The sequence below is a fragment of the Balaenoptera acutorostrata genome, chromosome 2 (assembly GCF_949987535.1).
Source record: "Balaenoptera acutorostrata chromosome 2, mBalAcu1.1, whole genome shotgun sequence".
Classification (NCBI taxonomy): domain Eukaryota; kingdom Metazoa; phylum Chordata; class Mammalia; order Artiodactyla; family Balaenopteridae; genus Balaenoptera; species Balaenoptera acutorostrata.
Window position 1 is genome coordinate 125,093,944 of NC_080065.1, and position 16,642 is coordinate 125,110,585.

Genomic DNA, 16,642 nt, shown 5'->3' on the forward strand with positions numbered 1-16,642 from the left:
GTCTGACGGGTGGGTTAGGTGATCCAGGACTTTAGGCCATGGAAAGGAGTTTGTATTTGCAGTTTACGGTAAGCACTGGTTTCCTCAGGTCAGAGGCAGAAGGGGGGCCGAGGGGGAACATGGGGACAGAGGGATGGATGGACGGAAAAGGGGGCTGATTGGGCAGTGATGTCGCTGTTGTGAGCGCGACAGTGTGCGTGCACAGGACACGTGGTGCTTGCTGGTGTGTGCCTGTGTGCGTGTGTGTACCTGGAGGCCTGGGACATGTGGGTGCTTATGTGTGTGTATACACCTCCAGAGGTCCCAGATCATCATGTGATCGTCTCTCTCAGGAGCGCGCTGTGCCCACCTACCTCATGCCCACAGTAGCCGCCCCAGCCAGCAGGGTGTGGTGTTGCTTCCTGGGCTCCTACCACCGGCCTGGAACCAGCAAGAAGGATCCGGTTGAGGCTGGTCTCCGAGTATGACGACCAGTCTTTGAAGGTTTGGAGACAAGGGCTTGCCCGCCTGAGACCAGGAGATGACTCCAAGCCTCACCTTTGCAAGGCAGCAAGGGACGCGGGGGCCACAGACTGGGTGAGCAGGGCCGGCTGCTGCAGTACCGAGAAGGGCCACATGGGGGCAGCCGAGGACGCGGAGAGGAGGCGGGGCGAGGCGGGGCGGGGCGGGGCGGGGCGGGGGGCGGGGGCGGGGCGGGGGAGGGGAGGAGGGGAGGGGGAGGGGGTAAGGGGTGGGAGGGGACTGTTGTGTGCTAGGGGTACAGAGGGGTGGACAAGTCTGGGGAGAACCTCTGTGGGGCTCTGAGGTTTGCTTCTGCCTCCAAGTGGCTGTGTGTGTGAGAATAAAAGGAAGCCATGAGCTCCTTGCCACCCCAGTGGTGTCTCATTTCATCCTCAGCAACAGACTCACAGGCCCAGAGAAGTGGAGGCACTTGCCGAAGGTCACTCAGCTGGGCATTCAGAGCAGGCCTGCCTGACCTCTCGGCCTGTTTTCTAACCACTGCCTACCTTGAATGAGTTCATCTGTGATGAGTGCTGGTTTGTTGATCTATCTCTTGGCCTTATCTGACCCCAACATTCCCTGTATCATCAGAGCATGCTCCCTCTTGGGCAGGACCAGGACAGTCTGGGAAGGGAGGCTAGGACTTGAGACCCCTCCCTCAGGCCCCTGGGGAGGAGGGGTTCAGGGGCCCTGGGGTGAGCTCAGATGTATGCCCCCATCACCATGGGAAAAACAACGTATAGTAACATCAGTCCCCTTTCTGACCTTCCCCTTGGCTGAGGGCTGGGGTGGTGGGGGCGTGGGGATGGTGGGAAACTAGGGGCTGAGCCCCTGGCCTGCCTCTGGAGCCCCTATCCCCTCTGCTGAATCTCACCCAAGCATCAGGCCCAAGTCCCAAGGACTGTAAACTGGGAAACAACCAGGGTCCTCCTCAAGAAAACCCACCAATGACTCTTCCCTGCATAAGTGTGTGACTGAAGCGGTTTGTCCATCCTTGGAGAAAAAAACATGGATGGTTTTAGCTGAGACCATCGAACAGAGGGGCAGACTGAGGCCCAGAGAGAAACGGAGTCATCGAGGGTCATCAGTGAGGCAGCGGCTGAGGCCCTGTGCATTTTTATCTGGAAAGGGCTAGAGAGCCCCAGACAGGGGAGTCAGGAAGATATATACCCACAGGGTGGAGATTGAGGGGCCAGAATGGCAGTGATCTGGCCTCCTCCTCCAGAAAGTCCCCCCTGACCATCCCCTCTGCCAGCAATCTCAGAAATGGTCTCAGAGCTCCCTTGATACTTTTTCTGGTCAGGGAGACTAAAAACTCACTCTGAGTTGCTTTCAGGGACCTCAGAGACCCTCAGTCCATTCTCTTAGTCTGTCTAGAAATCTCCTCTCTAACCCTCCTGACATCTGCCCATCTTGCTTGCACACCTCATGTGACAGGGAGCTCACTTCCTTAAAAGGCAGCCTGTTTCATTGTAGGACAGCTCCTTCTAGTGAGACCAAACTGGCCTTCCTGTGCTGTTCCCTTGGCTGGAACTAGCTCACCCTGTGGAGCACTGAACATGTGCCTCTGTCTGTGCACACAGGCCCCAGCTGGCTGCAGAGAGGTCTGTGCCCTCCCACCCCCATGCCAGCCTTCTCTGCAGCTTAAGTGGTCTCAGCCCCCCGTAAACAACCTTTCCAGCCCTTCATCTCCTGAGCGGCTCTCCACTGGGTATACTCTGGGTGGGAATGGCTCCTTCTGTGGTGACTACTTTTTTCTCAATACAGAAGAAAATATGTGTTTGTTATAGGGAAATTAGAAAATACACATGAGGGAAAAACATCTGCAATGCCGTCACACAAAGACAACCCCTTTTAGCTCCTTAGGACTTTCCTTCCAGACTGACGCCAGTGCGTGTGTTAATGAAGTGAGGGGTAAAAACTGGTTGTAGGAGGCCTTTTAGGGGAGAAAGGCAGGTTTTGTTCAACTTAACACCTTGAAGGATCATTTGGTTGTGAAGACAGGTCTGCTCTGGAAGATTGAGGAAAGGGACAAAGAGAAGGAAAGGATCCTGATAATAAAGAAAGAAGAATTTCCAGTTTCCGAGGGTCATGCTAGAGATGTGGGGAAATGTTTCTGGAGCACTGTCCTCCCCACAAGCTCCCAACCACCATTTGCTCCCACTCTCCATCACCTTCCTCCTTCCTGAGCCGAGCCTGGGGCAGGCATCGCAAACCCAGGTTCCAACGGCAGTGGCCCCCTTTAGAATGGGGGAGTGAAGCCTGCAATCCTGAACTCCTGGGGAAAGCCTCCTGCACGATCCAGTCACACGGTGAACTCTCCCCTTGCCCAAGTCAAGCTGTGAGTCCAGCTGGTGGTGCTGGCGGTGTGAAGGAATTAGGGGGGTTCCCAAGAGATAGTGCAGGGGAAATAGGACAATGCGTTCAGGAGGCAAGAGGCAGGTGGGAAATGAAGAATTTCCTGGAAAAAGGAAAACAGAGCCAGCTGTGATAAGAAGAAATGGAAACTCCCCAAGAACTCCAGGGATTGGGACGGGAGCAGGGATGGTGCATGGAGTAACCTGTGTCATGGGATGGGGTCTCTAGTGAGGGGAAGGGTAACCCCAGAGAGCTGCTTTTCCTTCTCAACTAGTGTGTATGTAGAGAGAATGTCTTTCCATTTCAGCAAATATTTGTCATGCACCATTTTCATTGCTGCATAATACTCCAGTGCTTAAAGATGCTGCGATTTCTCTAACCCATGCCCTATTTTAGGATATTTAGGACTTTTTGCCATCATAATTAATGTTGCAGTGAATAACCTTGTAGCTACAACTTTGCCCCCATCCATCTTTATTTTCTTAAGATAAATTCCTAGCAATGGAACTGCTGGGTCGAAGAGCAGGAACAATTTTTAAGGCTTTTGATACATGTTGAAAAATTTCTTCCCAGAAGGTGGCAGCACTTTTGGCTCCTAATGGGTAACAGCTGTGAATGTGCCTATTTCCCCACACCTTGACCATCAGTTGTCTTCTTTTCACAATATTTTGTTACTCAAATTTTAGACTTATAGAAAAGTTGAACAAATTTTACAGCGAACACCCATATAGCCACCACTCAGATTTGACAATTTACATTATATTATATTTGCTCTCTCATCATCTATGCATGTCTCCTCCCTCCATCAGTTCATCTGCATTTTTGGACGTATTTCAAAGTAAGTTACAGGTATCAGCACATTTCACCCCCTGACATTTCAACATGCATATCACTAACTAGAGTTCAATATTTGTGTATGGTTCTTTGCTTTTTTAGATGAAACATATATAATGAAAAGCACAAATCTTAAGTATGTAATTGGTTGAGCTTTGACAAATGCATATACTTGTATACCCCAACTCCTATCAAGATATAGAATATTTCCATCAGCCCAGAAAGTTTCTTAGTCACCCCATGACCCCACTGTTCTGGTTTCTTTCTATAGTAGCTTAGTTCTGCCCATTCTGGACCGTCATAAAATGGAATCATATAGTATATACTCTTTTTTGTGTCTGGCTTATTGCATTCAGCATAAAGTTTGGAGATTCATTCACGTTATTGTGTATATCAGTAGTTTGTTCCTTTTTTTTGTTGAGTAGAATTCTACTGTACGGATGTATAGCAGTTTGTTAATCCATTTGCCTCTTGATGGACACCTGAATACCACTGAAGGTTGTAATGACAGGGTTGGCTGCAGTTGCCCTGGCAATCAGATGGACACCTTGGGCTGTTTCTCATGTACAGACGAATGGATGGCTGCCCAGCTAGGTCTTCCTGACCTTGAACTTGTACTTTGTTGGAATTTGAATGGCTTTTCCATTTGTCCTCATTAAATTCCATTTTGTTGGTTTTGACTTAACCCTCCAGTCAGTCCTGATAGTGATGAGAGTAGCAAACTCGCATACACTTACCATGTGCCAGACACTCAGCTAACTCATTCAGGCTTCAGAACAACCCTACTGAGGAACTACTATTATCCCCATTTTAGAGATGAGGAAATTGAGGCACAGGTTAAGTAACTTGCCCAAGTTGACCCAATCACAAATGAGCTGGGAATAGAACCAGGTAGTCTGTATCCAGACATCGTGATCTTAACCACTCACTCTATTGCCTCTTTTTGGCTTCGGATGTCATCTCCCTCCATCTTCCACTTTCTGCAAGCACACTGAGTATGCCTCTGGGTCTTTATCCAGATTACTGGTTAAAAAGCAAAACCAGGGAATTCCCTGGTGGTCCACTGGTTAGGACTCTGTGCTTTCACTGCCAAGGGCTTGGGTTCGATCCCTGGTCAGGGAACTTAGATCCCACAAGCCACGCAGCGCAGCCAAAAAAAAAAAAAAAAAAAAAATCTATGGACCAGATAAGTCCAGAGCGAAGGACAGAACTTGGTGGCATGCCTCTAAAGATCTCCTCTACCACATTTTGTTTATCCCCTCATCTGTTGGACTCTTAGGTTTTTTCCACCTTTTGGCTATTGTGAATAATACTGCTATCAAGTTTGTTAATTGCTATTTCATAATCCCTTTCTCATCAGGTTCTCCTCAACCATTCCCGCTACGATGGCTCTTGTCAAGGTCCCCAGGGACGTCCGTGTTACTAAATCCAATGATCAGTTTTCAGCTCTCATCTCATGTGATCCATCAGGAGCGTTTGACTTGGTTCATCTCTGTCCTTCTTGATATGTTTTCTTCATTTGGTTATGGGATCCCACATTCTCCTGCGTTTCCCCTGCCTCTCTGGATGCTCCTTCTCAGTCCCCCATCTTCTGCTCCCCTTTCCCCCACCTACCTCTTCATATGGGAAGCCCTCAGGGCTTCTGACATACCCCGCCCCCACTCCTAGGTGGCCTCATGACTTCTCCCAAATGCCCATCTCTAGCCTGGACCTTCCTCAAGTATCCATCTGTCTATCTGACATCTCCACGTGGGTGGCCAACTGATGTCTCAATCTCCACCTGTCCTCCTCAAGCACGTACTTCCCCACCTTAGTTCCCAGCAACTCCATCCTTCCTATTGTTTGGGTTCTCATATTTTGCTTTACTCTTGACTCCTTTTTCTCTGACACCCCACACGCAATCCCTCAACTCATCTTATTGGCTTTAACTTCAAAATACATCCAGAATCTGGCCACTTCTCACCAGCTCTGCTGCTACCACCCTGATCTGAGTTCCCATCAACTCTCCCCTGGAATTCTGCAGTAGCCTCACTGGTCTCCAGGCTTAGCCCTGACCCCTCCTATCTATCCCCAACAGCCAGAGGAATCCTTTAAACATATAAGTCAAATCAGGTCGGTTCTTTGTCCTAAAGCTTGGGCGGCTCCTCATGTCACTCAGCATCAAAGCCAAAGACCTTATAATGACCTTCAAGGCCCTATGTCACCTGGCCCCTTCCTCTCCGCCTCATCTCCTCCACTCTCCCCTTGTTCCCTTTGTTCCTTGCTGTTCCAAGGACACACTGGGCACACTCCTACCTCAGGACCTTTGCACTGGCTGTTCTTGTTCCTTGGAAATCTCCTCCCCCAGATAGCTACATGAGAAATTCTTTTTACCTCTTTCTTGTCTTTGCTTGAATTCACCTTCTCAAGGTGTCTAGCAGTAGCACTCTGTTTATTTATTTTTTAACATCTTTTTTTGGAGTGTAGTTGCTTTACATTGTTGTTAGTTTCTGCTGTATAACAAAGTGAATCAGCTATACGTATACATATATCCCCATATCCCCTCCCTCTTGCGTCTCCCTCCCACCCTCCCTATCCCACCCCTCTAGGTGGTCACAAAGCACCGAGCTGGTCTCCCTGTGCTATGCGGTTGCTTCCCACTAGCTATCTGTTTTACATTTGGTAGTGTATATATGTCAATGCCACTCTCTCACTTTGTCCCAGCTTACCCTTCCCCCTCCCCGTGTCCTCAAGTCCATATTCTACATCTGCGTCTTTATCCCTGTCCTGCCCCTAGGTTCTTCAGAACCATTTTGGGTTTTTTTAGATTCCATATATATGTGTTAGCATACAGTATTTGTTTTTCTCGTTCTGACTTACTTCACTCTGTATGACAGACTGTAGGTCTATCCACCTCACTACAAATAACTCAATTTCGTTTCTTTTTATGGCTGAGTAATATTCCATTGTATATATGTGTCACATCTTCTTTATCCATTCATCTGTTGACAGACACTTAGGTTGCTTCCATGTCCTGGCTATTGTAAATAGAGCTGCAATGAACATTGTGGTACATGACTCTTTTTGAATGATGGTTTTCTCAGGGTATATGCCCAGTAGTGGGATTGCTGGGTCGTCTGGTAGTTCTATTATTAGTTTTTTAGGGAACCTCCATACTGTTCTCCATAGTGGCTGTATCAATTTACATTCCCACCAACAGTGCAAGAGGATTCCCTTTTCTCCACACCCTCTCCAGCATTTATTGTTTGTAAATTTTTTGATGATGGCCATTCTGACCGGTGTGAGGTGATATACCTCATTGGAGTTTTGATTTGCATTTCTCTAATGATTAGTGATGTTGAGAATTCTTTTACGTGTTTGTTGACAATCTGTATATCTTCTTTGGAGAAATGTCTATTTAGGTCTTCTGCCCATTTTTGGATTGGGTTGTTTGTTTTTTTGATATTGAGCTGCATGAGCTGCTTGTATATTTTGCAGATTAATCCTTTGTCAGTTGCTTTGTTTGCAAATATTTTCTCCCATTCTGAGGGTTGTCTTTTTGTCTTGTTTATGGTTTCCTTTGCTGTGCAAAAGCTTCTAAGTTTCATTAGGTCCCATTTGTTTATTTTTGTTTTTATTTCCATTTCTCTAGGAGGTGGGTCAAAAAGGATCTTGCTGTGATTTATGTCATAGAGTGTTCTGCCTATGTTTTCCTCTAAGAGTTTTATAGTGTCTGGCCTTACATTTAGGTCTTTAATCCATTTTGAGTTTATTTTTGTGTATGGTGTTAGGAAGTGTTCTAATTTCATTCTTTTACATGCAGCTGTCCAGTTTTCCCATCACCACTTATTGAAGAGGAGTAGCACTCTATTTAAAGTTGCAATACCCCTCACCCTGTCCACCTCCTGGGCCCTTCTACACTGCCCTATTTCCCCCTGTAGTACTCATCATTGTCTATAATATTATAAATTTTACTTATTTATTGTGTTTATTGTTTCATTTCTTCCCCCACCCCCACTGGAAATGCTTTAGGAGGGCAAGGATTTTCTCCTCTTTTGTTTACTGCTATGATTCACCCAGAAGCGTGAATATGTAATGCCTCAACAACAATTCAATGAATGAATGAAGGAAAGAAGAAAGAAAGTAGGATAATTTGGGAAGGGGTCTGCAGTCTAAAAGTGGGTTGGAGCCAAGAAAATATGGGCTTCTGGCATGGCCAGGTGTCGTGCATGTCAGTGCTGTTTGCTGTGCAGCAGCCGTCTTCCTCCTCCTGGTGATTCCTCTCCCTGTTTTCCTTTGGAACAATTTCCCCTCCCACTATTGGTCCATACGGATTACCTGGGGCTGACTCCACTCCTCACTCCAAGGGGGGCAGTGACTCCTTAGGCCACAGTGACTGGTTCAGGGCTGGGCATATTTCACTGGCTGGGCCAATGAGACTGCATCCTAAGACTTTTGCTTACATTCTTGGGATGGGGAAATTTTCTTCCCTCAAAGCTAGACAGAAGCTCAGAGCTGCCTTAGCCACACTTTGTTGGAAGAGGTTACCTGGAAATGAAGCCCACACAGAGGAATAGTAGGCTACAGATGTGGAGAAAGACCACTTTTGGGAGCCTGGATTTGGTACCTCCTGCAGCTGGATCTACTCCTGGACTTTTCATTTACTCGAGCCCCCTTTCACTGAGGCCGGTTTCTGTCACTTGCAGCCACTTAAACTGTACCTGCCTGAGCTCCTGAACTGGGAAGTGAGGAAGGGGCGGAGCAGGGTCAGCAGGTGACAGTCCCAGGTGAGAAGCATTTAGTATACGGAAGGCATTCAGTTATCAGTGCTGAATGGTGGGGAAATGGGAACAGCTTTGCCTTGGTCCTGCCATAGAGGAGCTCTCAAACTGTTGAGGGAGAGAAGGACATGGGCACTGATGGGGCAAGGCAGACTGAGGGATCCTTCCACACCAGCTGCAGGCTAAGCTGAGATGGATAGCACCCAAGATTGGGGAGGGAAGCGGGAAGCGGGAGGTGTCCCCTGTAGAGCTCATTCCCGAGCTGCCACTTCCCCCATCACCTCCAGTGCAGGTGGAAGAGCCCAGTTAAAGTACACACCAGGGTGTGTTCTGGGGTAGGTCCCTTAACTTTCCTAGCTTCAGTGTCCTCATGGGTAAAATGGGCTGAATGATGTTCACCTAGGGTTTCTGTGAGTATGAAATGAGATAGTGTGTGAAATGAGATAATGCCAAGAACTTAGGATGAACCTGGCTCACATAACAGTCTTTTTTTTTTTTTTTTAAATTATTTATCATTTACACATTTATTTATTTTTGGCTGCGTTGGGTCTGCGCGGGAGTTTTCTCTAGTCCCAGAGAGCGGGGGCTACTCTTCGTTGCGGTGCGCCGGCTTCGCATTGCGGTGTCTTCTCTTGTGGAGCACCAGCTCTAGGCGTGCGGACTTCAGTAATTGTGGCTTGTGGGCTTAGTTGCTCCGCGGCATGTGCGATCTTCCTAGACCAGGGCTCGAACCCATGTTCCCTGCACTGACAGGAGAACTCTTAACCGCCGTGCCACCAGGGAAGTCCCTCACAAAACAGTCTTAATAAATGTCAGCTGCTCTAATTGTTCCCCGCGATCTCTCCTAGCCCGCGGCTGTGCCTGGTGGTGCAGGTGCAATTCTTCTAGATACCAGCAGGTGGCGCCCCGACCTCAAAAGAACCCATTCCTGGACTGACTGCTTTCTGAAGTACTCCGGAAGGGGTTGGGCGGGGAGGCCTCTTGCTTCTCAGCCAGTTAGAGCCCTGTCTTCCCGGCTGCTCTGGGGAGAAGTACCTGCACTCCCCTCAGTTCCAAGGAAGCGGGGCCTGGGTCACCATAGGATAGTCAGTGGAGCCTCAGTTTTCCGTCTGTATTGTGGAAGAGCATGGATTTCGGAGACAACCTGAGCCAAGTTAAGGAAATGCTTAGGTTGGTGCAGGTAAAGGACTTTCAGAAAGAGCGAGCATCCCAGCACGGAGGCTGGTTACAGACGGCTTGCGACTGGACCTTGGGGCGCGGCTGGGCCTGGTGCTGAGGCAGGGGGACGATCCATATGACCTCTATTCGTTTCCTTTCTGAGTGAGTGAGAGAGAGAGAGAGAGAGCCGGGCTGCGCGGCACGGAGGACCCAGGACCGTGCGTGGCCCTGTGACGCGAGACGCTCTGGTAATTTTGAGTCCGGCCAGCAGAGGGAGGCAGAGAGCCTCGTGGCCCCGGATGGCTCCGCTTCTAAGCCCCGCGCCCGCCCTCCCTGGACCTTCCCGTTTGGCCGCGCTGCCTGGGGCAGGAGTCGACATGTCCCGTGTCCCTTTGCTTTGAAAAGGCTTCTACTCCTCTCTCTGGCTGGGCTTCCTGGGTCAAAGCATGGGGTGAGGGGGAGTGTCAGCTTCAACCCTAAGTCTGTGAGCCCTAGCTGAGCCCATCCCTTTAGGCCTCAGTAACCTGGATGGGATCTACCGGACACTCCAATTCTAGCAGCTCTCCAAGGGTAAGGATTTGGGGGGCAGAAGGAGATCCTTTTCCTAACCCCCCATTAATCCAGTCCTGGATGGCCAGCTGGACCTCCGGAAGCATGGGAGTGCATCTCATCCCTCCCTGGCCAGTTCCCGGCATTCTCCTGGACCGGCTCCCAGCGGCCCACAAAGGCCCTCAAAGTTCTGGGCCAGGCTTTGCCTGTGCCCTGGGCCCGCAGCCGGCTGGCTCTAGGCACTGCAAGTCCCTGGCACTCCTTGTGGGGCTTTGTCCACCAGCCCTGGACCAGTACTGGCAGGGCCACACTTGCTGGGGGAGGGGGTGGGACAGGCAGCTCTCAGAGCCTGAGCAGTCCCCCTTCCCTCCTGCCCATGGGCTTGCTCCCCTCAGGGGACCTTTCCTCTACCTCACCTTGCTCAGGCAGTGCCCTGCCTTCTCCTCTTGGCTGCAAGCCCGAATCTTCACCTTCTTCAGGGGCCTGCTCCTATTTTACTACTCATTTATTCATTCATGCATTCGATACTTACTGAGCTCCAGCTACCCTCCAGGCCCTTACTAGATGCTGGGGATCCAGTAATAACTAGATACGCAGTCCGTGCCCCTTTTTGGAGTTCACAGTCTGGGTGAGGCAGGAGACTAGTAAAATCCATACCTAAAATTTGACTTCACCTTGTGATAAGTGGGGTGAAGTAGATAAGCTGCCTGCCCCAGGAAGCTCCACCTACAGAGATATTTCCCCTGGGAAATCATCTCATAGGCTGTGAGCTGTGGAGGGAGGGATTTTGTCTGGGCTCTGCTCCCCCTGCCCCCAACCAGGGCCTGGCACACTGGCACACAGTAGGTGCTCAGTAAATGTTGAATGAATGGATGAATCATTATCCTCACAGCCACGGGCTGCCAGTGAGCATGGTCTTTGCACCTTACACTTCCTCCCAGTTAACACAGGAGTCGCAGGTCATGTTGGGGATGTAAAGACAAGACCTTGAGGCTCCCAGGATTCCACCTCTGGCCACTCTGACTCCCAGCCTGCTCCTCACTGCACAGCTTCCCTACCTCGGGCCCTTGCCCTCTGGGACCATCCAGTCCAGAGAGTAATGGCACAGTGTGGTATGTGCCGTGATGGTGGAAGACGATGGCACTGCACTGCTACAGAAGTGATGGAACAAATTTCCTGCCCTCCTGGAGCTTATGGTCCAGTGATGGTAGTGGTGGGAGGGAGACAGACAGTAACCGGAATAAGCGAGTAAACATGTAGTATACAAATATGTGTTATGGAGGAAAAGAGATCAGGTGAAGGGGAGACATAGGTGAGGGAGGGGTAGTATTTTAGGTAGGGTGGTCAGAGAAGGTGACATTTGAGCAGAGAGCTGAAGGGAGTAAGGAGTGAGTCACGCAGCTACCTGGGGAAGGAGTGTTTCAGGCACAGGGAATAGCAAGTGCAAAGGCCCTGAGGTGGGGAGTGTACCTGGTGTGTTAGAGGAACAGCGAGGAGGCCAGTGTGGCTGGAGAGGTGTGAGGTTAGAGAGGTGACTGGGGCCAGATCACAGTAGGACCTTGTAGCCATTGTAAGACTTGGCTTGAGTCTTAGTGACAAGGGAGCCATTTGAGGATTTTGAGCAGAGGAATGACATGATCTGACTTACACTGAACAGGATCCCTTCGGCTACAGTGTTGGGAATGTTGGTTCTGGGGCTGTGTGGAAGCAGGGGGACCAGTTAGGAGGCTACAGTAATAATCCTGGTGAGAGAGGATGGCAGCTTGAGGCAGGTGGTGGCAGTGGAGCTGATGAGAAGTGGCCAATTTGAGACACGCTTTGAAAGTAAATCCCATAGGATTTGTTGAGGGATTGGATGTGGGGGTGAGAGAAGGAGAGGCAAGGATAACTCCCAGGTTTTCCGCCTGAGCTGATGGAAGGATGGTGGTGACAAGTACTGCAGTGAGGAAGCTTTGGCTGGGATAAGTTGGAGCTGCCCTTTGGAGATCCTAGTGGACCCTTCAGACCAGCGGTTGGGTGTGAGGGTCTGACCTCAGGGGGAAAAGGTTGAGGTGGGAGAGTCATGCGCTGAGAATCATCAGGGTTTGAAGCCAAGATGGGCTCAGCATGGGAGAGCAAGGGGGAAAAGACAGGACTGAGCCCTGGGGCACATCGGCATTCGGAGGTAGGGAGGGGAGGAGGAACCAGCAAAGGAAAATGAGAAGGCAGAGCCAGGATGGAGGAAAACCAGGGCAGTATGGGTCCTGGAAGACAAGAGGAGAACATATTTCTGGGAGGAGGGGGTGATCAACTATGTCAAATGCTGCCTATAAGATAAGATGAGATGAGGTCTGAGAATTGACTTTTGGATTTGGCATCATAGTGGCCACTAAGGACCACTATCTAGTCCCTTCGTACAAATACTGGAAAGAGGTGGCCCCTCCAGGTAGACCCGGCTGTGCAGGCACACAAAAGCGAGACACCTCAGTGTAAAGGAAAAGCTGTCCCTCTCTCAGCCAAATGTAGGCTGTACCAGACACACAGCATGGTGAGGGGACAGCAGGCTGGATTTCAGCTCCCACTCTACCCCTAAGCACCCTAGGGGACTTGTGCAGTGCCCAACCCGTACATCTGTACTCAGCAGCTGTGTTGGTGACCTTGATGAGTGCTGTCAGTGAAATGAGTGTGGATGAGAAGATGACAGTTGGATTGGAGTGTGTTTAAGAGGGGTGGGAGGGCTTCCCTGGTGGTGCAGTGGTTAAGAATCCGCCTGCCAACGCAGGGGACACGGGTTCGAGCCCTGGTCCGGGAAGATCCCACATGCCACGGAGCAACAAAGCCCATGCACCACAACTACTGAGCCTGCGATCTAGAGCCCGCAAGCCACAACTACTGAAGCCCGCATGCTTAGAGCCCATGCTCTGCAACAAGAGAAGCCACCACAATAAGAAGCCCACGCACTGCAATGAAGAGTAGCCCCCACTCGCCACAACTACAGAAAGCCCGCGCGCAGCAACGAAGACCCAACACAGCCAAAAATAAATAAATTTATTAAAAAAAAGACAGGATGGGAGAGGAATTGGAGAGCATGGACAACTTTTTCAAGGAGCTTTGCTGTAGTGGGGAAAAGAAAGGGACAGTAGCTGGAAGGGGCTGTAGGGTTGAGAGGAATTAGCCAAGTGAGGGGGGGTGAAGGGGACGGCATCCCAGCCAGGCGACCAGCATAAGCAAAGGTCATTAGGAGTGGTTGGGATGTAGGAAGTTCCTAGAATGTCACACGGTAGGTGGGAGGTGTCAGGAGAGGATACTGGACAGGTGGGCTGAAGCCTCTATCTTGGGGGTGGGGTTGGAGCATGGCTGGGCATACAGTAGGTGCTCACTGAGCGCCCTGGGATTGCCTGGGGAGTCCCTTCCCAGCCTCTCCTCCCCAGGCCTGTCTCCCAGCTGGCAGATGGGAGAATTGGGTGTTTCAAGTGTTCCCTGAGCCAGGGCTGGACCCAAATGCCTCCCCCAGTTGGCAGGTCTCAGGTCCTGGCCTCTTCTCCTCCCTGGATGCCCCAACCTGTTCAGGCTGAGGAAGAGCAGGAGGCCCTGCCTGGGCCTGAGGAGGCTGGACGTCAGGTAGAGGCCTCGGCATGGCAGAGGCTGTGGTGGGCTGGGTGGGCTGGGAACTGTGTCTCCTGCCCTGTCTAGCCTCTAGCATCTGCCTTCCTGAGACTCACCCTCATGAGGAACGGGAGAAGCTGCTGATTCTTCTCTCCCTGGAGGAATGCTGGGGAATACAGAGCATTTTGGTTGCTGGTTGGGGGGATGCTGACCTTGTTTTCTTTCGAGGTAAAAGTAGCTACAAGGACTAATAACAATAACCCTCTCTCCCATGTGCATGGCACCCAAAGTGCTCTCTCACACAGAGCCCACCTGTGGCCTTGTGACAGTCCTTTGAGCCCTTTGAGCTAGTTCCACTTTGAACATGGGAAAATGAGGCTCAGGGAGGGGATATAGCTGCCCGCGGCCACACAGCCAGGAAGCAGCAGTGGCCACACTAGAACTCCTGTCTCCTGGCGCTGGCCAGCTCATGCCCACTGAAGCAGGCTCCAGAGTTTTGAAGGTTGGGGAGCAGATCCAGCCCAGGGACTAGGTTTTGCGTACCAGTCTGGCCCAGTTAAGTGGAGAGACAGCTGGACCCTCCTTCCTTCTGTTTTTTCTTTTCACATACAGTTATCAAGCCATACCGTGTATTAGGTGCTGAGGGTACATTGCGAACAAGGCAGACCTTGTCTTCAGGGGGCTCATAGTCTATCTAGGTGGACAGGGATTAAATAACCCATTCCATGAGTAAGTCACTCATTACAATCGGAAGAGCCGTGGCCTGTTGGGTGCATCTGTGAGCCGGGTCTTGGGTGGGTGGGCACTGAGCACATTAACTCCTTTCATCCCTGCCCCATAAGAGGGGCTGTGACCATCCTCATTGGGTAGATGAGGAAGTGGAAGCTCAGAAATGTGGTCCAGCTGTGACTTGAGGTCATGGGTCCTGAGGATAAGGAGCAAAGCCCTGTCACCACCACTTCCTCCCACCGCCCTTGCTGGTTGCCACCTGCCGCCCAGCCCTGCCTGCAGGTAGCAGAGGGCAGAAGGTAGAGGGCAGGACAGCAGGGAAGCCATGATCCCTCTGTGTCCTTCGAGAAGATCCTGGGCCCCTGCAGTAGACTGGCTCCCTGGGAATGTCCTAGGGTCTGATGGGCCATGAAGGGCTGTGGCCAGAGTGCCCTCTCAACTGCTCAGCTGTGTCTACAGGATCAGACCTCCTGGCTTATGCTTTTGGAGTTTGTTTTCTCATCTGTAAAACAGGTCGTAGGATTGTTCTGAGGGTTAAATATAACACATAGAAAGCATTTAGTGTGGACTCGAGCACACAGTAGATGCACAGTTAATAGCAGAAATGTCACTGTGGTTGATGAAACCCCAGCTCCAGCTGTAGCCCAGCTTGAAGAGGGAGGAGACTGATCACAGCTCAGACCCTGTACCTCCAATTACTGCCACTCTGCACAGCTTAGGCACCCCTCATAGGTCAGCAAATCCTCTCTTCTGTCATTCTCTCCTCCTTAAGAAGAGGGTCCCTAACTGTATGTGTGTCTATGGATGGGAGGAAGGACGCAGAAAGCTTCATGGAGGAAGAGGCATTTAAGGAGGGATTTGAGGATTGGGTAGGAGTTCATTGAGCACAGCAGGATCAAGGCCCGACAAGGCAGAGGGTGGAATACTTGCAAAAGTGTGGAGGTGGGAAGGAGCTGGGTGAAGTGAACAGCGCTTGGGGGCTGGAGTGGAAGGAGAAAGGTGGAAAGTGGCTTCTTGTGGTAGGGCCTGACCCTAACCTGATCTCCCTTGTCCATGGCATGGGGCCTGCTCACCTGCCCTGCCTCCCCACAGCTCCCGGTCTCCCTAGATGCCTGTGGGTGGGGGCCCTTTATTACCTCTCTGAGGGGTGGAATCTTGCCCTATAGGAGCCTCACAGCCAGGATGTTCTTTTTAGTGTTTAGCCCAGATACAATACTGTCAACCTTCTCTTCAGAGCTAGGGTCCTGGGGTGGGGGGAGGCTCCAGGTGGTGACTAGCAGGGTCTGTGGGCCAGGTTCCTTGGGAGAGAGTTTCCACAGCCCAGAGTACTGGGCTCCTGACCTGGTACTGGGACTCTGTATTCTCCCCTTCCCCTCCCTCAGGGTCTCTCCCCTTTGTCTCTCTCTCCTGCACCCCTCCTCACTGCACTCCTTCCAGCTCTGTCCCAAGCCCCCCTTCTCACCCCATACCCCAGGTCTGTCTGTCCCTCTGTCTGTCTCAGTAGGTAGGTAAGTAGGTTGGGCTCAGCCTCCCTCTCTCTGGGATTGTCCACCTTGATCCCGGCACTCCTCGCTCCTCTCAGTCGGTTGGGTCTCCCCTGGGCGGGGTGTGTGTGTGGTGTGTGTGTGTGTGTGTGGCGGGGTGTGTGTGTGGTGTGTGTGTGTGTGTGTGTGTGGTGTGTGTATGTGTGTGTGGTGTGTGTGTGTAGCGGTGTGTGTGTGTGTGTGTGTGTGTGTGTGTGTGTGTGTGTGGCGGGGTGTGTGTGTGCGCGCGCGCGCGCGCGCGCTGGCGGGGGTGTGGAGGGCAAGGAGTCAGACCACGAACAGACCAGGGGACCCGCTCCCTCCTTCACCTCGAGGAGGGTGGTTCCTGAGGGCTCAGGGTCTGGGGCCCCAAGGTCCCGCCGAGGGGGCGGTGTTGGGTCCGGCCGGCTGGCCCGGGGTTAGAGGACAGCTGGAGCTCGGCTGGGCTAGGAGCGGGGGCGGAACCTCGCAGCGCTCCCCTCCCCCACTTCCTTAAAGGGCCGGCGCGGGCTGGTGCGGGACGGGGTTGGCCGCCCTTCTCGGCCGGGTCCGGGCGCGCGATCCGGCCCTCAGTGCAGAGCTGGGGCAGGTGGGCAGGCGGGCGGGCGGACTGCGTGGCCGCTGTCGCCTCCCGACTCCATTCCC

The 16,642-nt window shown here is 51.6% G+C and overlaps 1 protein-coding gene across 2 annotated transcripts in view; it reads left to right on the forward strand.

The window, feature by feature from the left end:
- Window positions 1-497: 497 nt before the first annotated feature.
- PSD2 (pleckstrin and Sec7 domain containing 2) overlaps window positions 498-16,642 on the forward strand; it is a 63,392-nt gene continuing 47,247 nt past the window's right edge. Inside the window, exon 1 of one of the 2 annotated variants that reach the window (XM_057541746.1) lies at window positions 498-576. In XM_057541746.1, the coding sequence (XP_057397729.1) occupies window positions 521-576 (56 nt within the window). In that variant the 5' untranslated portion in view covers window positions 498-520. Of the gene's footprint in view, window positions 577-16,276; window positions 16,587-16,642 lie in introns of those variants that run through there. The other variant, XM_057541747.1, reaches the window with a different exon arrangement.